The sequence below is a fragment of the Meles meles genome, chromosome 18 (assembly GCF_922984935.1).
Source record: "Meles meles chromosome 18, mMelMel3.1 paternal haplotype, whole genome shotgun sequence".
NCBI classification, from domain to species: domain Eukaryota; kingdom Metazoa; phylum Chordata; class Mammalia; order Carnivora; family Mustelidae; genus Meles; species Meles meles.
This window is the reverse complement of record NC_060083.1, coordinates 26,222-50,673: the sequence shown is the minus strand read 5'-3', so window position 1 is coordinate 50,673 and position 24,452 is coordinate 26,222. Positions and strand designations below refer to the sequence as shown.

The 24,452-nt window shown below is 53.2% G+C and overlaps 1 protein-coding gene across 4 annotated transcripts; it reads left to right on the top strand.

Annotated features, from left to right (window-relative positions):
* The first annotated feature begins 4,244 nt into the window (after positions 1-4,244).
* FLCN (folliculin) lies at positions 4,245-23,171 on the top strand. Of its 4 annotated transcripts, none has more exons than XM_045984892.1 (12): positions 4,245-4,490; positions 8,852-9,124; positions 10,487-10,633; positions 12,299-12,520; positions 13,728-13,888; positions 15,355-15,446; positions 16,977-17,167; positions 18,654-18,767; positions 19,571-19,694; positions 20,721-20,852; positions 20,956-21,061; positions 21,905-23,171. In XM_045984892.1, the coding sequence occupies exons 2-12, from the start codon at positions 8,876-8,878 to the stop codon at positions 22,104-22,106; spliced, it is 1,740 nt and encodes a 579-aa protein (XP_045840848.1). In that variant the 5' UTR covers positions 4,245-4,490; positions 8,852-8,875; the 3' UTR covers positions 22,107-23,171. The 4 variants fall into 4 exon arrangements, with proteins under 4 accessions (XP_045840848.1, XP_045840849.1, XP_045840847.1 ...); XM_045984893.1 differs by lacking the exon at positions 4,245-4,490 and adding an exon at positions 4,510-5,527; XM_045984891.1 differs by lacking the exon at positions 4,245-4,490 and adding an exon at positions 4,514-4,648.
* Positions 23,172-24,452: the final 1,281 nt, after the last annotated feature.

The following is a 24,452-nucleotide window of genomic DNA, read 5'->3' as shown; positions in this document are numbered from 1 at the left end:
CTCGAACATTGATGTGTCTTCTGTATCGCCTTTCCCCGCTCTGAACAGTTTTTAAAGGAGATACTCACTGTGAACAGAAATAGTTTAACTTCAGGGATTTTGGGAAGATTTGAATCTCAAGTTTGATATCGGTTGCCTTTAAAGAGGAAAAACAAAGTCCGGAAGAGTTCGTAACGCGGACGTTGATTTTTCATAAATAGAACCGACAATGAACCGAATTCAGGAGATGCTCTTGCGCTTCTGACCTCTGGTGTGCTACGCTTCTGTAGTCTTGGGAATGGCTTTTTTTTTATGAGATCAATGCCGGACTTCATGCATTTTCTTCCAGAAGCATTTTCAGTTAAGCTACAGGGCTGCCTTTTGATTATTATGTTCAGAGTCTCTTGACAAAAGTCTGAAAACGTGTCTGACGAGGACTCACTGATTAAACCGGGGAACGGTGTGGGGTCTTTGTAAAGTGTGATCAGATTAAATTACAGTTTGGTCCTTAAAAATGTCTCTCTTGCTAGAAACATTCACTTTTTAAAATGTCAACTTGTCTAGTCAGTCACGTTTTCATTATCCACAGAAAGAAAGTGACACCTCGTGAGTCATGTAAAAAGTTGTCCCTAAAGAGGCTTTGGGGTCATATGGTCTGGGGCGGTACCACAGACCATGAGTGCCAATAAATGAGATTCAAAAAGAGACAGATGGCTGGATTTAACCCATCTTCAAAACTGTCAAATTCTCTAGCTCAAATTAGTGCCGCTTGTGGGTCATGTCATTCCCGCTTACATTTATGTGGATCTATAGTTAGGAAAGGAAAAATATTTCATGTGATTTTCTTTTTATCAGCATCGTGAATGACAGACTTTTTAGAAAATAAATTGGCCAACTTTCTAATTTACCTGGATCTAAATTAAAATCACCTAAAATATGTTTGAGAACCCTAGTAGTTATGAGTCATGACGACTTTAAGAATAATTCTCTTGTGGGATTCTAATGAAGTGGTCACGGTTCATTTTTTCCTATAATAATTCATTAAAACCCCACCATCTGTGAACCACACATCCTTGCCCCTCCTCCGTCTCAGTGCAGTCTCTTAGCGTCATACCCATCTTAACACTTTCTGATTCTGGGGCAAGACCTCTGCACACCAGCAAGAGGCAGACGGGAAGGCTAGGGAAGAAAAAAGGATGGACTCCCCACTGTCTGCTTCCTGTTGAAGAGTAAAATCCCAGCAACAGCTCTTTGCCCCTAATAAGGATGGTTCGGTGCAACAGTGAGGCCCCTGTTGTGTTTCCTGTGCTCCTAGAATTAGGCTACTCATACCCACTGAGATGCTGACCTCAGAAGGCGCGCCTCCCTCACCTGCCCATGTAGCCCACCTAGCCCAGCTCTACTGGGCACCCCCAGCCTTCCAAATGCTGCTAATGCCAACCTCTTCCCCCTGTCCCGCAAGCCCCACAGGTGGGATCTACTTCCTGCAGTGTCTACCTCGGTGAGATGTTTCCCCGCTTCTCCAACACCTGGTTAAAGCATCTATTAAATTATTTCTGTTAAAGAGACTAGGGAGTGGTTTCTCTTGACAGGAGTTAACTTCAGAAAATCTTAGATCAAGGAGATGAGTGGCCTCATTTGTTACTAAGAGAAGACTTCACACATGCTGCCTCTGGAAAACATGGGGCCTGGCTATGCCCGTGTTTTGTTTTTGAAGAGCTAATCGGAATCTGCTGAGTAGTCCGCTTGCTGAAACTGTTTGCAAGAATAGTTAAGATACTCTTAGCTGTTCCTCTGAGTTAATCTCAGCAGTAAATTACTTTGTGAACAGGTTTGCTTAGGAATACCTGTTGTGTTTTGATGGCACCAGAAGATGGTGAGTTTGCGCCCAGGGAAGTAAGGCAGGGATGTAGCCTTGGATTGGTGTCTTAGCAGACCTACCAGGTTTCCGTGGACTTTTCTCAAGTCTGTCTTTTCATGGTCATATCAAATGTTAATACTCTGGCGTAACGAGAACAATTGTCTTCAGATGTCGGTATTTGCTTTACGTATTTATGTTTCTATTTCTTTTTTTTAAATTTTTAAAGATTTTATTTATTTGACAGACAGAGATCACAGGCAGGCAGAGAGAGAGGGAGGTAGGCAGGCTCCCCGCTGAGCAGAGAACCCAATGTGAGGCTCGATCCCAGGACCCTGAGATCATGACCTGAGCTGAAGGCAGAGGCTTTAACCCACTGAGCCACCCAGGCGCCCCTGTTTCTATTTCTACTGGTACAAGTAAATCACCCAAAGTGATGAGGCTTAACTTTTAGTATAGACTTTCTTAAATGTGTATGCTTGATCTGTGTTAGCTCTAATTTGGGATATACTAGGACAAGGTATTATTTAAAGAAACACCTGCTTGCATGTTTTTTAAATGGTGGGAGATGTTTTCTGAGCCTCAAAATGGTACCAAGGGCAACAAAGCAGTGAGATTCTTCTGCCTTGTATGGATGGCACCTCCTTTGTTTAGCAAATTAAAACCCCAATGAGAAGTAGGTGATACCGTAGTACTGTAAAAGGTGCCTTAGTAACAGAGTAGTGCCTGTAATCTAAGCAGGGACAGATACTTTTCTAGCAAACAATTTGGGAGAGGGGAAACCTAAGTCGTGGGTTTTTAGGAGCTGAAATGTTGGTGTTTTTTCAAGTTCCCTCCTCAAGTTATGCCAACGGTCAGTTGTATTTTAATTCTCTCCCCTCTGCTTGCTTTTCAAAGATGCAGTTTGGGCTTTCTACATTCTCAGTTTCTGGGGTGCAACTTGGAATGGTAACCAATTTGTAGAAGAAAACATTATTTGTACACAAGTCTGAGCAATTGCAAAAGGCCCGGAGAAGAGAAACGAATGGGTTAATGTCTGGGTAAATGAATTATTGTGAAAAGGAAAAATCAGTGGTAGCTTTTATAGGCAGTTGAATTAACGGTGGTAAACAAAAAATCCGACCCTTTCCTAAAACCAAAAGTTGAGAGCAGAGAACTTCTGCTAATTGTAAAAGGCATTTAACAAGCTTGAATCCATAATGACGTGGTAAAGTTTATTACTGGAGGGAAAGGAAGCGCTTGGGATTTCATATTTAGCCAACTAGTATCAAGTTAACACACCAAAGCAGATTTGTACTGAGCATTGCTGCTGCGGTCATTTCCAAGGGGACCCGTCCACGCTGACAGACTTGAAATGTTTTCTCCGAAGTGGTCAAGGCACAGCCACAGCAGGAGGCTTTCAAACAATTTTGCAAACTCAGTAAAATCCAAGTATCTGAACTGTTGACGGCAAAAATAAAAAACAATTCCAAATCCGTATTCCTTGTGGGTTTTCCGTCGCTTGGTTCCTACCAGCGCTCCAGGACTGGGAAGACCAAGCACACCTGCAACCCCTTCACCTGCCATCACAGCACCAGAGAGCAGAGAGCACACCGCAGGGTCCCCTCTCCAGGGCGACGCGCAAAGTCGGCCATCAGAGAGGAGAAAACACCCGCAGCTACTTCTGCTTCACAGAGGTGGGGCTCGTTTCCCCAACACTCGACAACCACCCCCTGGTCACCCCTGCGGGCCACAGACACCCGCACTCCGGGAGAGGCGCGCACGGCGGAGGTCAGCGTCCCGGGCCGACGGGACACGAGCGGCAGCACCGTCCCGCGGCCCCAGCCCACCCCGCCGCCCGGGTGCGACTCCCGTCCCTCCGGCTCTTCCCTCAGAGGGCCCACATTGCATCACGCGCGCGCCGAGGCCTCTAAGTGAGCCTCTGCGCGGACGGGCGGGCCAGCAGGCGCCCCGGGGCCGGAAACACGGACCACCTGGCGGCGCCCGCAGTTTCAAACCCGCCGACCGACGGCGGTCCGGGAGGCGAGCGGGCCCTGCACATGCGCAGTCAGCCGCCCCGCCCGCGTTACCCCCCCCAGCTTCCCACCCGCGTCGCGCGGCAGCCTCGCGTCACGTGACGGCCCCTCCCGGCCACCTGCCCGCACGCCCCACAGAAGACGGGTTTCATCGGCAATTTAATGAAAGCCAAAGGTGACACCACAAGCCGTTGCCCCGCTCTTCATAAAGTCGAGACGTTATGTTTCTTTCTCTATTATTCCATGTGGACCGCGTGTACTACGCCGGCTACATTTTCCCTCGAATTTCTTTTTTAAATGTTTTTTATTTTAAGTATTTCCCCCCCGCCCGCCTTGAAATGGTTTCCTCCACTAGCCCGGCCGGTGCGGCTGGAACCATTCCGCACTTCTCCGCGGGGGGAGGCGCGGAAATCGGGCGGCGGCCGAGGCCGAGGTCGGGCAGCCGCTTCGGGTTCCCCGCCAGAGTTCGGAGCTGTCGGGCTCTCGCGGTCTTCTTAGGTGTGCGGGCTGGACAAGGCCTCGCCTCGCTTTGCGGGGCAGAGGCGCGCTCGGCCCCCACGCGAGCCCCCCGTGGGGTGGGCGGATGGTACGTCCCGGCCGAGTCACGCGCCTCGGGCTCAGCGCCGACGCGGTCCCGGGTGAGTGAGGCGGCCGGGCCGCAGCCGCGGCTTCCCGGGCGGACGGGGGCTGCGGGGGCTCGCGAGGCCAGGCTGGCGTCCCGGCGGCGCGGGGCGCCCGGGGAACGACGGGCGCGAGGAGGGCACTCGCGGCGGGTCCTGTGAGGCGGAGCCGTCAGGTGCGCCGCGGCCCGAGCCGGGCTCTGAGCGCGCCCGCAGGCGGCAGTGGGCTCCGCGCGGCCGCGGCCGTTAGTGCGGTGCGGGAGCGAGTCCCCGGAGCGGCCCCCGGCTTGTCCGGGTGGTTCGAGCCCGCGCTGGGAGCGGCCCCGCGGAGGCTGAGGAGAGCCTGGCTTCCGGGAGGAGGTTTAGGAACGGACGCGGCGCGGCGGCGGGCGGGAGTCGCTGCGGGCGAGGAAGGGGAACGGTCGGGCCTGCGGGCCTTGGAGAAGCAGCCGTGGGGGTCGCTTGGGGCACCGCCGCGCTTCGAGCTGGTGTGCGGCGTTGGGTTAGAGATTGGGGCGGGGGCGGGTCCACGGACGCTAAAGGGGCGAGGACCGGGACCTGGGCGCAGACCCCGTCGGCGTCGTTGAGCCGCTCCCCTCTGCTGACGGCACCCGCGGTCGCCCCGCGCAGGGCTGGCCTTGCCTCTGGTTTGGGGCCGAGGCTGCGCCGCTCCGCTCCTGCAGGCTGGCGTCCGGGGCCGGCGCGCTCGCGGGCGGGAGGAGGCCGCGTCTCTCAGTCTGCGGGTCTCGTGGGCCGCAGCCCAGTCACCTGGAGGAAAGCTTTACCCTGAGGCCGCGCACGGTGCATCGAGCTTCGGGAGACCCGCAGCGGCCGCTGGAGGCAGAGAAGCAGGAGGGAGGCGTCTCCTAGAAGGAGGTGCTGCCCCGCAGCCTGTGGACCCCCGGCATCGCCCGAGGTGCCCAGCCGGGGTGGCGGCAGGGGCTCCCTGGCACAGCCCGCGACGTGCTGGGTTGTCACCGCTGCGAGACTGAGCAATAGTGGCACGTGACCGTGTTTGCCCTTGGCGTGTCAGCGGGACTTGAACAGGAATCCAGGTGAAGCTGGTGGACGTGGGGCCGCGGTGCGAGTGGGTTTGGGCCGGAAGTCACCCCTGTGCGACGGTTTACCTTGGCCTTGCTGCGGTGGGCGGCTGAGCTCGTGCGACTGCCCTGAAGACGTCGAGGCAGAGAAGCAGCCGGCGTCGTGGGGCTGTTGCTGGCTAAGAGCTGCCGGATGCTCTGCTTACTGGCAGGTGCTCTGAGCTTCCAGGGCCCACCGAGGACCGCGCAGCAAGCGGCGGAAACAACCCGCCGGCCGCACCAGGGAGAGGGCCGCACCCCCTTGAGGTCTTTGGGTCTTGCTTGGCGTGTGCGGTTGAGGGGATGAGGCCGCCGCTGCTGCTGCTGCGGGTTCCAGAAAGCTGCTCACAGGGACGGGGACCTGGGGGCATACGCAGGCCAGTTTATTGTCTTCGGTGACGTCTGGTACAGACTGGAAGTGGGGGTGGGCAGAGAACGGCCGCCTGTGCTCAGAATTCCGACCGCCCTGACAGGTGCGGGGTGGCCTGTTTCTCAGCTTAACGGTCCTTGTCAGGATGACAGAGGCTTGACGTCATCGGGCACATAAAGGCTGGAGACAGGCTCTTTTCTGGTGATTTTGGAGTTAAGTGGTGCCTTCTTGTCTCCCACTCGCGGTCTGGGGCTGTGGTGCTCCTGACTGGAACCGCTTTTCTTTAAAAAAAACCCAAACAACAAAAAACTATTCAGGAAAGTCTGCCATGTTGACGTGGATGCCGGGAGGTGGCTTAGCGACCTCTGGTCTGTCCATCCCGTTCCCGGAGGAGGGAGACTTGCAGGCCCAAGGTCTGAAGGGTTAACGTGGCATGATGCTGTGGGTGCCGCAAGGCAGTCCCTTGTCACCTGAAGTAGGAAGGATGAGGACCCAGCGTTGTAAATGTTGTGTATCTTTAAAAGACGGAGACGTGTTTGAGAAGTCCTTCATGAAAGAACGCCGTCGGGTGCAGAAGTTCAGCTCCGGGTTCGGCCGCACTGCCAGTTTGCCGTCAGTGCGCAGAAGGCAAGAACCCGCTAAGCCGTTAGAGCGTCAGGAACCCCACTCCGGGTCTGATTTTAAGTTGGCAGTAAGCTGCCTGATGGCGGCTCGTCACGTAAGCTGCTGAGTGCGTTGCTCTAGAATCTGCTCGTTTTCTCCCTCTTACCTGGAAAACGTCAGGCCTTGGAGCTGCAGTGTGGCCGCTGCTGCCCTGCGCGACTCATTTGGATTGGCCTCGCGTGCTCTCGTCTAGGCGGGCCGGGACACACGTAATTTTGCTGGGCGTAGAGGCTCGTGTGGGTGCTCTACGGTAAACGGGGTGCGCCCTTCGTCTTGCCGGAGGGAACCTTGTTTCCCGTTTATGCCTCTGAAGGGAAGACGTGGCCTCTCTCCGGGGTTAATGCCTCTGCCTTTGGGTCTCAAAACTTGTTCCTCTGGGATTCTTGCTCCAGAGAGCAAGTTGGTTGCCTCGCTCCTCTTCCACGGCACATGCTTAAACCATCATTTTCCTTGATCTCACCAGAGTGAGCCTGGTGGAACCCCTGTTTAAATTTGTCTGTTTGATAAAATCTTAAAAAAAAACAAGTGACTCTGCCTTATTTGGGTCTCACGACGCTAGGGGCTCAGAATCCGGTGTTCCCATGCTTCTGCTCTTGAAGCTGTCCTGCCCGTAGGTATCTTTGAGGACCTCTCTGCTTTCTGTGGCAGCAACTGTCCTCTCTCCGTGGGCAGCTCCTAAACCCACTCATCTCCAGTGCACACCCCCGGTTTGTGTGTCAGGAACTAGACCCCCACCCCCACCTTAGGGAAGGTTCATGCAGGGGAAGCACGAACAATACAGCTTCCAGGAGAACTAAAATAAAGCGGAGGAGGGGAGAGAGTGATGCGGTGCAAGTGGGCAGCTGTTCTGGGGAGCTGGTTTGGGAGGCCCATCAACAGGGACGTGCGAGGAAGGAGTGAGTGGTGAGATGGTGAGTCAGGCAGGTCTGTGGAGTGTCCTGGACCTTTGTCCTCCGCCAGCCCTCTCTGCTTCTGTGGTCCAGAATCTCCATGGAACTCTCGGGATTTTCCACTAAATGTCCTGCTGCCTCTCAAACGCTGTCCACTGCCCACCTCTCTCTAGGAGTCTCTTGCGCCCCAGCTCTCCCTGCGTGCCAGGCACCCGCAAGTCCCCCTCTGATCCACCTGCCTGACTCACATCAGCCCAGCTGACTTTGTCTTGAGTTGTCTCTTTTGTGTTGGCCTCTGCTGTTGCCGTGGCCACTCGAGCTCCAACCCCTTCCTCAGGAACACAGACGGGAGTAGCGGTGGTCGTGTCAGCTGAGAGGTGGTCTGCAAGATGCCGGTGGGCGGCAGAGTTAGCGAGCAGGCTGGAGAAGGGAGTCTGCTGGGAGGATGCGGTGACGGACAGACCACGTGGGGTTTTGAGGATGCCGTCACCTGCGACTCGCTCCCCAACATGGGAGCACTGGGTTCGGGTTTCTGGGCAGGTGTGTCTGACTGCCAAGCCTTGGTCACACCCATGTGGGGGGATGAGGACAGAAGATGTCTTCTTTGGCTCCATAATGGGGGAGAGGGTCCCCAAAAGAGAAGGGTTGAATCCTGGCCACTGTCCAGTACTCACATTTATCATATTTTTCATCAGAACCTGTCAGAGACTCTCCAGTCTGAAGAAAATCAATGTTCACTGTGGCCTAGAAGGGTCCCTAACGTCCACCTCCTTCTAGTCTTCTGCCCGCGTCCCCCAGCTGTAGACACCCCTTGACATGCACGGCTCCCTTCCTCCCTTCAGCTCTCCGAGAGCCCCTGCGTCCAAAATCACACCCCACCTCCTCCAGTGAGCCTCCCCGCCCCCACCAGCCACACGTCTTCCCAAAGCTGTCTCCGCAGGAGAGCACGCAGTTTGTCACGTGTCCCTCCCCTCCTAGAAGGTAAACGCCATGAGGGCAGTCCCCTATCACCCAGCACAGCAGCTGTTGATAGAATAAAAAGTCTCTCCAGACGCCCTTGATCTGTGTCGTATTTGCCGCATTGGCCTGCATCCTTGTGTTCTTCTCTGGGCTGGCCACCTCCTAGCCCTGTCGCCGCTCTAACTGAAGGGTTTTCTGTGTGATCCTCGATCATACGCTCCCTCCTCCGCTGCAGCCCCTGGTAGGCAGGCACCGTGTTCTGTCTGCTGAGGCCGGGTGGCCGGGTGACCTGCCTTGCTGGCCGGGAAGCCTGCTGATGACACCTGCCCAGTCCCTGTGCTCCAGAGCAGCGGGTGCGTTTTGTGGTGTGAACAGAGGCTGGCCGGCTGATGGTGTTTCCTCTCCTCCCCCACGCAGGCCTCCTGCTGTCTCCAGGACACCATGAATGCCATTGTCGCTCTCTGTCACTTCTGTGAACTCCACGGCCCCCGCACTCTCTTTTGCACTGAAGTTCTGCATGCCCCGCTTCCTCAGGGGGCTGGGAATGGGGACAGCCCTGGCCAGGGCGAGCAGGCCGAGGAGGAGGAAGGCGGCATTCAGATGAGCAGTCGGATCCGCGCTCACAGTCCTGCGGAAGGGGCCAGCGCAGAGTCCAGCAGCCCAGGACCCAAAAAGTCAGACATGTGCGAGGCAAGTGCCCCTCGGGGTGTTGGAGACGTTTCTTTCTTCACTGGGGTTCATGCTGATGTTGTGAATTTGACCTGGAGGGTGGGCAGGAGACCGTGTGGAACCTAACCGTGGACATGACCTCACAGAAAGGTGTGCGCTTCCTGTGATGTGTGCAGACCATTCTTCGTGGGCCCTGTGGAATGGGATCACTTCTCTCTGTGTCCCTGTGGTTCTTTCCCGTGATCCCAGCTTTAGCTTTTTCCTCCTGTCCTGTGCCGGCAGTTGACACAGTTGACGGTTGCCGTTTGCTTTCCGGCCCTTCCCTCTGCGCGCTCCCGTCTGCACACTGGCCCGTGCTCGGTTCCGCTTCCCTCAGTCCAGGGTCTTGGAAAGCGTCCTCCTTGTGGGGGCCTGGCTGTTGCTTTCGGTGTCATTGTGTGAGCGCTAGGGAATGAAGTTGAAGTTCCCTCAGCAGGCTGGGGCTTTGTGTGACAGACCTGGGTCGGGCTCTGAAATCAGGAATGGTGTTAGCCCTGCCCCCGCAGGCCGGACAGGAGTCTAGCCGCTGTAGTTCGGCTGCACTGAGAAGCGGACCGCATGCGCCAGATTGCTCTCTCTATTGCTGGACACACCCGTGAGGCAGTAGAAGGTGGGGAGAGCCTTGCGGCTTCGAGCCAGTCTGACATCTCTGCAGGAGAGGAAGGAAGGAAAGAGTGCTGGATGGAGAGAGTCCTTGAGCTGGCATTGCCACAGGAAGGGTCCCGCATCTCACAGGGAGGGCTTGGCCTCGCCCCATCTTGTGCGCTCTCTGGGATGCGTGGCCTCGGTGCCAAGTGTGGTGGCTTCCGGGGGGGCAGCAGACAGGGCCACCAGTCCAGTCCACTCCCTAGCACAGGCTCTGAGTTTGTGTTCTCAGGGTGCCACATCCCAGGGAATTCGGGCAGCCTCCTGAGGCCCCTGCGAAGTGGTTGTGTCAGGACCAGGGACAGAGGCTAGCACTCTCCCTGTGTGAACCACTGTGCAACCCTAGTCCTCAGCTTTGCCTTCTGGAAAGGGAGGCTTCTCGCTGTAATTATCACATAGGGTTGCCCTGTGGATTAAACGAGACGGTATATGCAGAGCCCTTCGTAACAGCTGCTACGTAAGTGCCCAGGAGATCCGGTCTCTTCCTCTTACTCCGACATCTCATACCCATACATTGACGGTCTTTGTGATCGGTGTTCGGTTTTCCTATTCGGGAAACATTGAAATCTTGAGAAGCGTGACTCTAGAAGGCAGTTATTTTTATGTGAAAGTAGATTGGGTTTTTTTGTTCAGGTGTGCGTAAGAAAGTTTGTTTCCTGCTTCTTGACTAATTGGTTTTCTTCTCCTTCTCGGTGGCAGGGCTGCCGGTCCCTTGCTGCCGGACATCCTGGGTACATCAGCCATGATAGAGAGACCGCGATTAAATACGTCAGTCACCAGCACCCCGACCACCCCCAGCTCTTCAGCATTGTCCGCCAGGCCTGCGTGCGGAGCCTGAGCTGTGAGGTGAGCACCGTGACCCTGGAGGGAGCTCTGTGGGAATATCACACACACTCCCAGACGCCCTGAACGAGTTCAGTACCAGTTACAGGAAGGAAGGCAGAGGTCAGTCCTTCACGAAGAGGACGGGGTGATCAGTGAGTAGGGAGCAGCCCCAGTTCTCTCGAACTCCCGAATAAGTAGGGCTAGACTTCCGTGTTCTGAATGGTTGCTAGCTTATTCCAGCCCCAGACTTTCGTTATCTCAGTTCTTTTTTTTTTCTCCCAAAGATTTCATTTATTTGTCACAGAGAGAGGGGGAGAGAGAGCGAGTGAGCACAGGCAGACACGGTGGCAGGCAGAGGCAGAGGGAGAAGCAGGCTCTCTGCTGAGCAAGGAGCCCGATGTGGGACTCGATTCCAGGTCCCTGGGATTGTGACCTGAGCCGAAGGCAGCTGCCCAACCAACTGAGCCACCCAGGTGGCCCTCGTTATCTCAATCCTTGATGAGAATATTTCTAAGACGATAACTGTTTCTAGGTTATGTGGTTATTGTTTCCATCATCATCATATGCTTCAGTGGGTCACCATGTACACCTCCTGGAGGGTGAATCAGTTTGTTCCTAAACTACCTGGGCCCTATTGTTGAGTTCGAGTCTTAGCTTTTATAGTTTTTGATTTTTTGGTTTTTTAGATTGATTTATTTATTTTATTTTTTAATTTTTTTTAAAAGATTTTATTTGTCAGAGAGAGCGAGAGTTAGCACAGGCAGACAGAGTGGCAGGCAGAGACAGAGAGAGAAGCAGGCTCCCCGCCAAGCACGGAGCCGGATGTGGGACTCGATCCCAGGATGCTGGGATCATGACCTGAGCCGAAGGCAGAGGCTTTAACCCACTGAGCCAGCCAGGCGTCCCTGATTTATTTATTTTAGAAAGAGAGAGAGTGTGTGTGTGTGCGCGCATGACTGAGGGAGACGGGAGAGCATCGCAAGCAGACTCTGCTAGACACCAAGCCCGACGCAGGGCTCGATCTCACAACCCTGAGATCACGACCTTCGCTGAAACCAAGAGTTAGAGGCTCAGCCGACTGTGCCACCCAGGTGCCCCTTAGCGTTTCTGTGTTTATCTGTCCAGAAGAATTCATGATTCAATTACAAATCTTCCCTTCTCCATACTCACCTGATGGGACACGCTGAGCCCTCCTCTCAGTTCTAACTATGGCGGCAGGGTGCCTGTCTTCAGCTGGTTCCCTCTGGTTTCCTGCTGCTAATCTGTTGGAAGCAGATAATTGTGTGAATTGTGTGTGAAGAGTGAATGTGAGTAAAGTATGCAAATTTTACTGTATGGGCTACAGTGACTGCTCTGATCTTCTCCATTGTATCCTGAATGAGTGATGTTGGCAGATTGGGAGTCCGGAATAGATACAATATTTGAACAGGAGCTTTTCATGGCTCAAGGTAGAAAAAAGTCATGAACCTACTTGGCTGGCCCTTGCAATCCATGGTAGTAAATGTTATCTTTAGAAAGTGTGATCCCAGGAACAGAGGAATGCAGTTTCCTGTCTTGCCCCACCTCTCCGGCTCTTGCATAATTAATGCTAGTTACTTAGTGCAGAAAGCTAAGTTAGAGAAGGCGGGGTTGTGTCGCTCGAGCAGGCACAGGCCTGTGTCCTGCAATGGCTGTTGATTTTGGCAGGTCTGCCCTGGCCGGGAAGGCCCCATCTTCTTTGGGGACGAGCAGCATGGTTTCGTGTTCAGCCACACCTTCTTCATCAAGGACAGCTTGGCCAGGGGCTTCCAGCGCTGGTACAGCATCATCGCCATCATGATGGACCGGATTTACCTCATCAACTCCTGGCCCTTCCTGCTTGGGAAGATCCGAGGGATCATTGATGAACTGCAGGGCAAGGCGCTCAAGGTGACCCCACGTGGAGGGAGCGAGGGTGGCAGTGGGGGACGAGCCTGGCACTGACGGGCTCAGAGCGCGGCTGGTTTCGCGGTCTCCGGGTCTGGCGGCTGTGGCTCTGTCTGAATTGTGGTCTTCCGGCTTCAGAGTCGGGCTGCGGCAGTCAGTCCTGCCTGCTTCCCCGGGCGCTCTCGAGTCCGCCGTTGTCCCCGTTCTTGTTCGGCTCTGGCTTCTTTGTTGTGCTCACATATCCTGCTTCCTCCCTGGCGTCTTGGCTTCCTCTGACCTTCGTTTGAAAGCCTGTGCACGAGCCGTGCTGTAGACCCGTGGCCAGCGTGGGCCTCCAGCTGTGGCTTCGCGCCTCTCGGAACGGGCCAGGTTGTGCCGTGATGACAAACAGCCTCCAGGCCTCAGTGGGCTAAAACCACACGGTTCGGGGGGTTTTTTGTTCGTTTTGTTTTATTTGGGTATTTTTGTTTATTTTTTTTGTTTCGTTGTAGTTGTTTTGAGAGACAGAGCAGGGTGGGAGCAGGGGGAGAGAAGCCCAAGCCGCCTCCGTCCCCAGCTAGGGGTCTGACGGGGCTCGATCCCACAACCCCGAGATCATGACCTGAGCCAAAATCAAGAGCCTCAGGCTCCACTGACTGAGCCACCTGGCGCCGCACACAGTTTGTTGTGGTCGGTCGTATTCTGGTCCATTGCAGGGACTGGGAGACCTGCTCGTTGTGGTCAGCCCAGCAGGTGGGGCGGCAGCCATGCTGGAAAGTTGCGGGTTTCCCCGCGACAGGGCTCAGATGGAGCTGGAGGGCCTCGTTTCTCTCTCGCCTCAGTGGTAGGACGGGGCACGTGTGCCCCCCACAAGGTCTTGCAGTGAAAGCCTCCATGTGCCGGGACCGGGGGAGACTGGAAGCCTGTGGAGAACAACGGTAGTGACCACGCAAGCATGTGTGCCCCCTAAGTACCCGGCAGGTGCCTGGTGCGTTGGCTGGTTGTGGAATAGGGGGCCGGAGAAATCGGTGTCTTGTAATCAAGCTGTGAGGCAGAAACCATTCTGTTTGGAAGGAGGAGACCGCTGGCGCTTTCTGTGCCCCGCATCAGGACAGCAGAACGGGACAGAGTCTTCCGGAGCAGGAGCCAGGAAGTTGGCTGGGAATGAGCGGCTCCGCGCTGCTCGCGTCTTTGTTCGGTTCAAAGACCGCCGCTTCCCTTTGCATTTCAGGTGTTTGAGGCGGAGCAGTTTGGCTGCCCACAGCGCGCCCAGAGGATGAACACGGCCTTCACGCCCTTCCTGCACCAACGCAACGGCAACGCGGCCCGTTCGCTGACATCCCTGACAAGCGACGACAACTTGTGGGCATGCCTTCACACCTCCTTTGCTTGGTAACGAGATTTGCAGTCTTTCAGCGACCGTCAGAATGAGAGCCGTCATTGGTTGGATGCTGCACGAATCTGGGGAAGCTGTTGTGGGCTGAGTTTCCCGGGTGCCTCTGTGATGTGTACCTGCCGGCAGGCACTGACCTGCGTCCTCCTTTTCCTCTGGGCATCTTCTCCCGGGCACGTGGAAAACGGATTTAGAGGGCACTCCCTTCCGCGCGTGTTTAAGATGATGCTTTCGCACCGAGAGCAATGATCTCCCTTTCTTGTCTCCAACAACAAATTTTTCTGTCACACAGCGTTGTGGGTCAAGGATTTGGGAGTGACTGGCCTGGATGGTTCTGGCTGAGCTTATCAGGGGTTTGTCATTCGGGGCTGCAGTGGTCCAAGGTTTGCAGTCCCCTGGCAGCTCGGTGCCGGTTGCTAGGGCCTTTCTAGCCCAGGCCGTTGGGAGTGTGCTGTGGCGCTCAGACCTGCCCAGTCAGGAGGAAGGGATTGTTTCTGTCTTCCGACAGTCACCACAGTCTTTCCTCGCCTCAGGTTGTTTCTCTTCCTTCCAGTGCAAGATGTGCCTCTCCCAGAGACACCCTCAGGTTCTCCTCCTCATGCAGCCGTGGCTCGACATCTGGGGCCTCGTCGTCTGTTTTGGTTCCAGGTGCAGAGGAGGTGCCTCAAACGGAGGTCTTTGAGGGTAGCTCCTGAGGACCTGCATGCTGACATAAAATCATCTGGAGAGATTTTCAGACCCAAAATAGAAGAAATAATATAATGCGCTGCATACCTTCATCATCTAGCTATACTGGTTGCCAGCATTTCACTGCTTTTTCTGTACCCTTTTTTTGGAAATTTTTTTTTTTTTAAGATTTTATTTATTTATTTGACAGAGAGAGATCACAAATAGGCAGAGAGGCAGGCAGAGAGAGAGGAGGAAGCAGGCTCCCTGCGGAGCAGAGAGCCCGACGTGGGGCTCGATCCCAGGACCCTGAGATCATGACTTGAGCTGAAGGCAGCGGCTTAATCCACTGAGCCACCCAGGCGCCCCTGGAAATATTTTTTAAAGCAAATCTTAGTTGCAGCATTTCAGATGTAAAACCGTATCCGACAAAATTGACAAATTCCTTCGCATCATCCAGCCCGATCCATATTTGGTTTTCCTGTTTCGCCTCAGGATTGAGTGTTCAGGTGGGATCGGGTCACCAGTGCACAGCGCGCACCTTGTGTACTTAGTCTGGAGCGGTTTCTCTGCTGCCTTTGCCACGAGTTTCCCCAGGGCTTTCGTTGGAGGACCGGAGTCCTTTGTCGTGTAGAATTGTCCTTCTGGATTTGGCCAATTCTGTGTTTGTGGCATGTGCAACCTGATCTTTTGTGCCCATATTTTCTGTGAACGAGGAGTGCGATCAAAAGGTGTGACAGGCTTCAGGTTCCATTTTCTTTTGGCAAGAAGGCATCACAGGTGGTGCTCTGTTCTGCAGGCTCCTGAAGGCGTGCGGCAGCCGGCTGACTGAGAAGCTCCTGGAGGGCGCGCCCACCGAGGACACCTTGGTCCAGATGGAGAAGCTTGCAGGTGAGCCGGGAGTGCTGGTGCTACACGTCTCTGCCAGCGGAGGCTGTCGGGGGCCGTCTCGTAGCCACCCGGCTCTCCACCCTGGTGACGGGGACCTTAGGATCAGTAACCCAGGGGGAGAGTCTGCAAGCGCTCGCCCTTTAGCCTTAGTGTTTTTACTGTGGTTTCCTGGGTCCTTTTCCTTGACAGTCACGTGAAGGAATCTACCACCCTGGGCAACCCAGGAAGGTCTGCTATTTAGGGCCGCTAGGCTGTGGAGAAGATGGGTTGATGTTTTAGGATCCCCAGGTTCTTGCCCTCTCTAGACACTTGAACAATAAAGTGTTGTGCTTTGGGTAGACCCCTAGGGTTTCCATCATGGGTGGTTCCCAAGCCTCACCAATGTCTGGGTACTGCTCCCCAGGTTTTTGATCAGAGCTCCGTGTCCAGGGTTCAGGATCCTGTGTGTTTTAAGTAACTGCGCAGGGGTTTCTGCTTTGTTGTGCACCGGCCCAGGAACCTCTGGTCTCAGCCCTGGCTGTGGTCCTCCTTCGGAGATGATTTGATTCTTGGTGATCTGGGTCAGCAGCCTCAGCTTTGGGGTTGGGTAAACCAGATTTGCAATGTGCGTTGTGTGTAGTGTGTTACTAATAATACTTGACGTGCTAAGGGTTGCAAATAATTGGCCTTCTTAATGAATTGGAACTGTTTCCAGGTTATTCCTGCAGTCAGGTGACTTTACGTGCACTCGGATTCAGCATGCTTTCCTGAGGGGGAGAAACGGAGTAGTTTCAGCGAGGGCAGAGTACGCTCCGAAAGACAAAACCTTTGCAATGTACCTTCACGCCCTCGCGGATCAGCAGGGCCTAGAACCATTTATTGTGATTTCCAGTTTCTAGGCTAGTGAAGATGGCGCGGATAGTCAGTTGGTGGGAGCTTCTGGGCAGGATAGACGGGCAGGCACGCAGGGCTCTCTGTCATGTGTTGGACTGTATTTTAGTTGAAGCACACTTTGGATTTGGACAGCCCTGCCTTCAGATCTTGACTCTGCTGCTCTCATGCATCCTGTGTGACCAGACAAGGCCTCCTCCTTGTGGATCTTATTGGGATCGTGGAGAGATGTCCTTATTTGTGGTGGTTGCCACAGAGATTCATGAGAATGAGAAATATTTCTTTATCTGTAAAATGGGGAGAATAGTACTGACCTCGGGACCGTTGAAAGGATGAAATGAAATGTGTGGAAGCCTTCAGAATAGCGCCTGAGGGAGGAAGTGTGCAGTGACCGAGCTAGGCTCGTTCTTGTCATTGCTTTGAATTATCCCGCGGTCCTGAACAGCTCGTAGTCTTATGGGTGCCGGCTTCACAGTGCAGTGTAAGGCTCTGGGCTAAGTAAATAAACAGACTAACCCTCCCCGCACCCCCAGGGCTCTGAAGACAAGTGGTCTAGGTAGCTGACCCGAACCGGCAATCAGGAGGGCTAAGGTGGGCACCACGACACTGTCACATCCAAGGACTGGTGTTTTGTAAACGTCCTTGCGGTCTGTCTTGCAGACTTGGAAGAGGAATCCGAAAGCTGGGACAACTCTGAGGCTGAAGAGGAGGAGAAAGCCCCTGTCCTGTCAGAGGGCGCAGAAGGGCGGGAACTGGCCAAGTGCCCGACAGATTCGTCCTTGCTCTCAGACTGTGGAAACTGGCAGCCCCGGAAGTTGTCCGTCTTCAAGTCCCTTCGGCACATGAGGCAGGTAGGTGACCGAGGGGTGGACCTGCCCTCAGAAACTCTGGGGCAGAGCCCAGTCCCCACCTTCTCATCCAGCACACTTTGTCCTTCAGGCCCATGACGTTCAGACCCAGCGGGGACTGACTGGTTAGGAATACCAGAAACCCTCAGTGGCTGGCCAGAGACAGCTGGGGCCGTCTGGGTTGCCTTGGCCACAGGCACAGTGCTCCCCTTCTAGTGATGACGTAGGCGTCTGTTTTACAGAAGGCCCGCGTGGTTGGCTTCTCGTGGTCCTTCCTCTGATCTTGTCACGCCGGAACCTTTTAAAGGAAGCGCTGCCCAGAGCACTGTTGCCTTGCATGCTGCACTGGACGCTTAGCAGACTGGAAACGCTGGCCCTTCGCACAGAACACTGGGGAGAATCTGATGTCCAGCCGTAGGAATTGCACCCAAACAGTGGCGTGTCCTTGAGTACAGAGAGGAAAGCCTCCACTACATCTTGCAGGCTGGTACGCGTGTTTATATACACGCGGGCTGGAGACGCGAGTCTCACGGAGTGGTGTTGGCCATGGTTATGTTTGGTCACATGGGAAGAAAGATGACAAGGGCAGCCCCTTCTCCTGTTTCTCTGTGACTGTTTTTACAATGAGCAGGAGTTTTAACAAAAGATAGTTATTTTCTTTTTGAAAAACGGGGTAAAGACTGATTCAACGGCAGTTGCTCTGTGGGCCTTCTGAATGAGGAACATTGACCCACCAAAATCATGTATTTGGCTAAGCTCATCCTTGTCCGTTGCTTACGTGGATTAAAGTTAGAAGGAATCTTCAATCCCATGGGAGGTGGGAGTGTTTCGAAACTATAGCAGTTTTGCAAAATATATTTGTAGCGTCCTTATTTTTTTTTTTTTAAAAGCCATGACTGAACTTTCCAAAAACTGCAGTGTCAGAGAAGTTACAAAAAGTCAGGTGGAGAGAGGGACTGTTCTAGCATCCAGCAGGACAGACAGCAGAATAAATGAAATAGTCATTGGTCCTCAGGTGACTCCTGGAATGAAAGAAAACAGCGATCAAGGACAGCGTTAGAGAGTTGGGGCTGTGGATACTGGGTTGATGGCACATTTGTGTGGTATTTCTGGTGGTGGTGGTGTGTACTGGGGTTCTGTGGGAGAGCCCATGTCCGTCCTGGGTCCTGAAGCGCCGTGCTGCTTGTCCCTAACTTGGAAATGATTTAGCAAAGTAATGAGAGAGAGAGAAAGTGAATGTTACAGATCACTAACATGTTCTCTGCTTCGAGTTTTTAAAGATAAAATTGGGATCTTACAGTGTGCCAGGGCTTTGGGATCAGGCTGCCAGGGGCTCATCCAGACCTCTGCCTGCCTGCTCCTGACCACGGGCAAGTCAGCCGGCCCTTCCCTCTCGTGACCCATCTTCCTTCACCGTAAAGAGAACACACAGATAACCAGTTGCACAAAAGGAAATTCAGGGCAGAACACACTGAACTGTGTTTTTCAGGTTCTGGGTGCCCAGTCTTTTCGCATGTTGGCCTGGCATGTTCTCATGGGGAATCAAGTGATCTGGAAAAGCAGAGACGCAGACCTTGTCCAGTCAGCTTTTGAGGTTCTTCGGGTAAGAGTAGCTTTTCTTGTAAGTGTTTTGTAGTGGGACAGTGTTTGTCTGGTGGTTTTTTGGTTTTCTTTTTTTAAAATCCTGACGGTGGGTGTGAATGTTAGGATGCAGGGATGGCTCGGCCCAGACGTTCATGCCTGAATCTGAGATCCGTGCTTTTTCTGCACCGTTGAAAGTGGCAGTCGTCAGTGGTGCCTATTTCCAGTGGAAGGAGTCTGTGGTGCCTTGGCGGAGTGACAACTCCCCTGCCCCCACCCCCAGATCCCTCTAAGAAGCCATTGCATGGTTCCACAGCTGCCCGAAAAGCAGCTTTGGGTCATCGCACGTCCCTGTGCACAGAACATTCCTGATGAGTCAGGTGGGTGCGTGTCTGCCATGCTGTCTGCACCTCAGAGGGGTCGTGGGTGCCAAGGCCCAGGCCAGGCTGATGACGTCTATGTCCTCAGAAACCTCGTTCATGCCTGACATCTGCCTAGGCCTGTGAGGGCACAAGGTGAATATGCCAGAATCCCTCAAAAAGTTTATAATCTCTTTGTGGGATGAGGGAAGAGACCGACATCTCAGGTCAAAGAATAATAGATTAACACCACAAAGAAGAGGTAGCAGAAGTCCCGTATGACGATTGCCGGGTTAGGAGTTGGGGCCACGCGGGAGACACCCCAGTCATGCCGAGTGACCGGGAATGCCTTCTGGGAGGAGAGAGGCTTTGGCCTGAGCTGCGGAGGGGATGTGGGGTCTGGGTGATGGATTAGGGCAGGGGACGTTCTGGCTGGTGCAGGTCTGTGTCACTGTGTCCTCTCTAGACGATGCTGCCAGTGGGCTGTGTCCGCGTCATCCCTTACAGCAACCAGTACGAGGAGGCCTATCGCTGCAACTTCCTGGGGCTCAGCCCTCACGTGCAGATCCCCGCCCACGTGCTGTCCTCAGGTACGTCCCTCTCCTGTCGGACCGAGCCCTGCACCTCAGGGCTCAGAAGTAGAACTGCGTCGTAGCCATGGACCTGAGGACGCTGCCTGCTCAAGCAGGTGGACCAATTTTCCCAGTGTCTTTGGGCCTCTGTTTTCTGTCTTTACAACGGGTGAGGATTGGACAGAACAGCCTCCGAGTGAGGGTTATCTGCTGGGTGTGGTTCTCGGTGGAAGGCAGGTTACAGTCCCGGGAGTGGGAACAGCACAGATGGGAGTCAGAGGTTTGTCATGTTGTTACGCTGAGTCGGTGATGACAGCAGGATTCGGAAGGCAACTGTTTTCTTATATGTGCCTTAAATCATCTTCAGCCTTGACATTCAGCAGTGAGAGCCAGGAATCTGACGAGCATCCTTTTGTTTCGGTTTGAGGAGTTCAGGAGTCAGCCTGGGGGTGAATCCCAGCCTACCCCGGCGAGCGCACATTGAGAGCTGGCCAGAAAGCTGACTGTCAGAGCGCTGGGTGCTCAGCAGTCCCAAGCTGCCATTCCGTTCAGTGTCCGAGGCTGGGTCCTGACTCGTGGAGACCCAGCACCTTTTCTGGGAACACAGGCTCCCGGTTTAGAAGATGAGCTTGAAATTCTTAAGCAGTATTGGCAGTGAGGGAAGCACTTAGCAGCCTCTCTCCCTGTGATGAGATGGGACTGACACTGGGAGCGCCCTTAGGAACCCTAACCCTAACCCTAACCCGTAGCCTAACCCTAACCCTAACCCTAACCCGTAGCCTAACCCGTACCCTAATCCGTACCCTAACTGTTGGGCGTTCAGTGAGTTCAGATGTATAATTAGTTACCGGAATGTAGTCCATTAACTGAGGCAAGAGTTAACCCTACTCTGCTAACAAACACACTGCAAGATGTTTTCAGCGGCCCCGCATGAGCTGGGCTTCCGCTCTTTGATGGGAGACGCCTTGGGAGGGGCAGCAGCGGGAAGCAGGTCCCTGCGGGGCACAGGCGCGCCTCCAGCACCTGCACTGTGTGTTGCTGCAGAGTTCGCTGTCGTCGTGGAGGCCCACGCAGCCCCTCGGTCCGGACTCCACCCGGCCGGCTGCGAGGGCGACCAGTCCCTCAGCAAGTACGAGTTTGTTGTGACCAGTGGAAGTCCCGTAGCTGCGGACCGAGGTGGGTGCCGCCAGGCCGGCCGGCCCTTCAGCACGGTGAGTGGGGACGAGGCGCTGAGGCCGCCTCTCGCAACCCCATGCTGACGAGCCACCCTTGTTCCCAGTTGGCCCCACCATCCTGAATAAGATGGAAGCCGCTTTGACCAACCAGAACCTGTCTGTGGGCGTGGTGGACCAGTGCCTCGTCTGCCTCAAGGAGGAGTGGATGAAGTAAGCACACCCACGCTGGCCCCTGGAGGCCGCTTCCTCACGGGGGTGCTGGCCAGCGGGGAGCCGTTGGGTTCGGCTGGCAAGAACCAGGAGCTGTTTTCAGAAAAAACTGTGGCCTCCCTGAGAAATGGGGTAGAGTAGAGGTTAAGAGCGTGGGTTCAAGTAGCATCTTTGCCACCGAGTGACTTTGTGCGAGGTCAGCACTTCTAGTCCTCACGGTGCTCCTGTGTGAGCTGCCTGTGACACCTGCTTCTAAGAGAAGCAGTTATTTTTGCTGCTTAATTAACTTCAAAAATCTGAAAGCCAGGGGCACCTGGGTGGCTGCGGTTGGTTAGGCGTCTGCCTTCGGCTCAGGTCATGATCTCAGGGTCCTGGGATCGAGTCTTGTGTCGGGCTCCCTGCTCAGCGGGGAGCTGCTTCTCCCTCTCCTTCTCGCCCCCTCACCCCCGCAATGCTCCATTTCCATCTCTCTTTCTCTCTCTCAAGTAAATAAAATCTTAAAAAATCTGAAAGCCAGATAACAGATGTTTCTTTTCTATTAAAGTTAGTTACTTTATTTCCTTAATAAATTTTCGTTAGTAATTTTTATTCCAGTTCAGTCAGACATTGTCCTGATTCCAGCAATACAGTGAAACTGAGGAGCAACAAAGTCCTTAAATAAATTGAAAGAAAATGGGCTTTTCCCCCATTTTGAGGCAGCGGCCTGATGGTGCAGGGTTAGAACTGGGCACGCAGCTGTGAGCAGCCACTCCGCGTGCTGGTCTTGAAGCCCTCAGGCCTCGAGACCTGAACTGTGGTGATTTTGCTGTGGTGTCTGAGCATTGTGTTTTTGGTTTTTTTCAGCAAAGTGAAGGTCCTTTTCAAATTCACCAAGGTGGACAGTCGACCCAAAGAGGACACGCAGAAGCTCCTGACTATTCTTGGAGCGTCTGAGGAAGACAACGTCAAGCTGCTTAAGTTCTGGATGACGGGCCTGAGCAAAACCTACAAGTCGCACCTCATGTCCACAGTCCGCAGCCCCACAGCCTCAGAGCCTCGTAATTGACCCCACTGTGCGAATCTGACCCCGTGTTCACCTTTGGAGAAGTGCTGGTGGCCATTTTTGCCGCTGAGCTCACGGACAGGTCTCTATGGCAATCACAGACTGCTTTTGTCTCTGAACTGCCGGCATGGAGCCCTTTCCTAGCGTGCAGTTGAAACTTTTGGGGCCAGACTTTGCCCTCTGTGTGGGATTTGGACCTGGTGTAGTTTTTGGCACCCTTCCAGAAGCTGTTTGAATTGCTCTTGCCCTGAAAAGGGCTGTGGGAGACGTGGGACAGTGGGTCAGCTGTGTTGGAGCACCCCTGTGAGGGAAGACTGAGGAGAACATGCATCTTAGGCTCTCAAGGATTTAGATCTCAAAATTTACAGGAAAACATGCCAGGCCAGTCCCAACCTGGGTATTTTGGCCGCAGTAGCAAACCTCTCAAGGTTCATGTTTGAACCTTTCTATTCTGAAATTCAAGACTTTTCCAGGTTTTGTAATATGAACGTGTGTACGTCTTGCTACAGTTGTGAGTGTGCACGATCTGGTTTTGACTGGGAATGACTTGGGGAGGAGTAGATGTTGCCTCATCTTTGGTATTCATGTTCTGGAACCATGTGACTACGAAGTCTTTTGGCCATGCTCTCCTGTGGTTGCTTTGACATTTCCCTGCGGCTTGCGGACAGGCCCCTGATCCTTTTTACACAAAGATGATACTTTGCTGAAATGTCAGATGGAGCCATTTGACTTGCCTGACTCACTGGACGTGAAGTTTAGAAACCAACCATAGTTTTATTCCAAGTCACTTTGCCCTTTATTGCTTCTTTAAACATTTAGATTCGGCTGCAGGTAACAATTTTCAGAGTGTGGTGATTTAAGATGGTTTAATCATCCTAGTGTGCACTTTTAATAAGGATTCATGGCTTGGAGGGATTTTTCCAGCAGTTTTGCTGATTTGTTTATAGTTTTTTTTGTGTGTGTGTATTTGCTTAACTTATATTTAACATGGAAACTAAGTTTATATGACTGGGTATCTATCATGCAGGAACATTGAAACACAATAAAGTTGTATTTTTATAAACTGTTGACTACATGGTTTTATTGATAACCTAGAATTTTCGTGGGGTCAGTCACAAAATATTACGACTAAGATAACACTGGTGATAGAACTGTTTTGAAACTGAGGTCTGCTAAAGGGTTGTAAGTTCTAGGAGACTCAGACTGTACATTGTGGTTACTTTTGATTAATTTCAGCTCAGCGCAGTAGCACTACCTGTCCCCCACCCAGCCACCCAGCAGGTGTGCAGGCGTTTCTGGAGCAGGCTGCACATACCGTATGGGAGCTGTGGTGGGTGGGAAGAACCCTAGGCTACAGCTGTGGGGGAATCTGAGCTCTGATCACTGCTGCTTCTGACCATGGCAGTCATTGTTGCAAGCCCCTCCCCCTCTGGCTGCCAGGAGACTTAATGGTCCAATGCCCTTCCCCTTCCTTCAGTTGTGCATGTGTTTTCCCCCTTTCAGGAAATTCAGGACAAAAAACAACGGCATTCAAAAGCAAGTGCATGTACAGGGGAAATTAGGAACTGCATGTGCAAAGGAAGGCGGAGAAAAGACCTGAGAAAAATGTAGGTTTATACCTCAGTCTGATCCTTGGCAAAGAGCTTACAACCGTAAAAATAAAAGACAAAACCAGGGAACCTTGGGAAGGAGGAATATCTAATTTTCAGTTATCACATTATTAGATTTAAGTGTCCACTGTTCAGCAAAAAAATCACAAGCCAGATAAAGGAAAAGGAAAGTGGGGCACCTGGGTGGCTCAGTTGGTTAAGCCTTTGCTTTCAGCTCAGGGCATGATCTTAGGGTCTGCATTAGGCTCTCTGTTTGGCGGGAAGCCTGCTTTCCCCGCTCTGTCTCTCCCTGCTGCTCTGCCTACTTGTGATCTCTCCCTCTCTGTCAAATAAATAAATAAATAAATAAAAAAGAAAGTATGTCCCATTCAAAGAGAAAAAAATCCACAGAATCTGTCCCTGAAAAATCTGATGGCAGAGATACTGAACAAAGACTTTAAAACAACTGTATTTAAAACAAACAAAAAACAAAACTGTCTTAAAAATGCTCACAAAACTAAAGGGAAATGTGAAAAAAGCCAAGAAAATGTGTGAACAAAATGGAAATAAAAAGAAACAAAATGAAACAAAATCCAGAGCTGTGAAAACTACAACTAAAATGAGGAATTCATAAGAGTGGCTCAAAGGCCAATTTGAGCAGGTAGAAGAAAGAATCAGTGAACTTGAAGACAGTGGACGTTACTGACGCCTAACAGAAAAATTGAAGAAAAGCGAACAGAACCTAAGAGAACTATGGGAC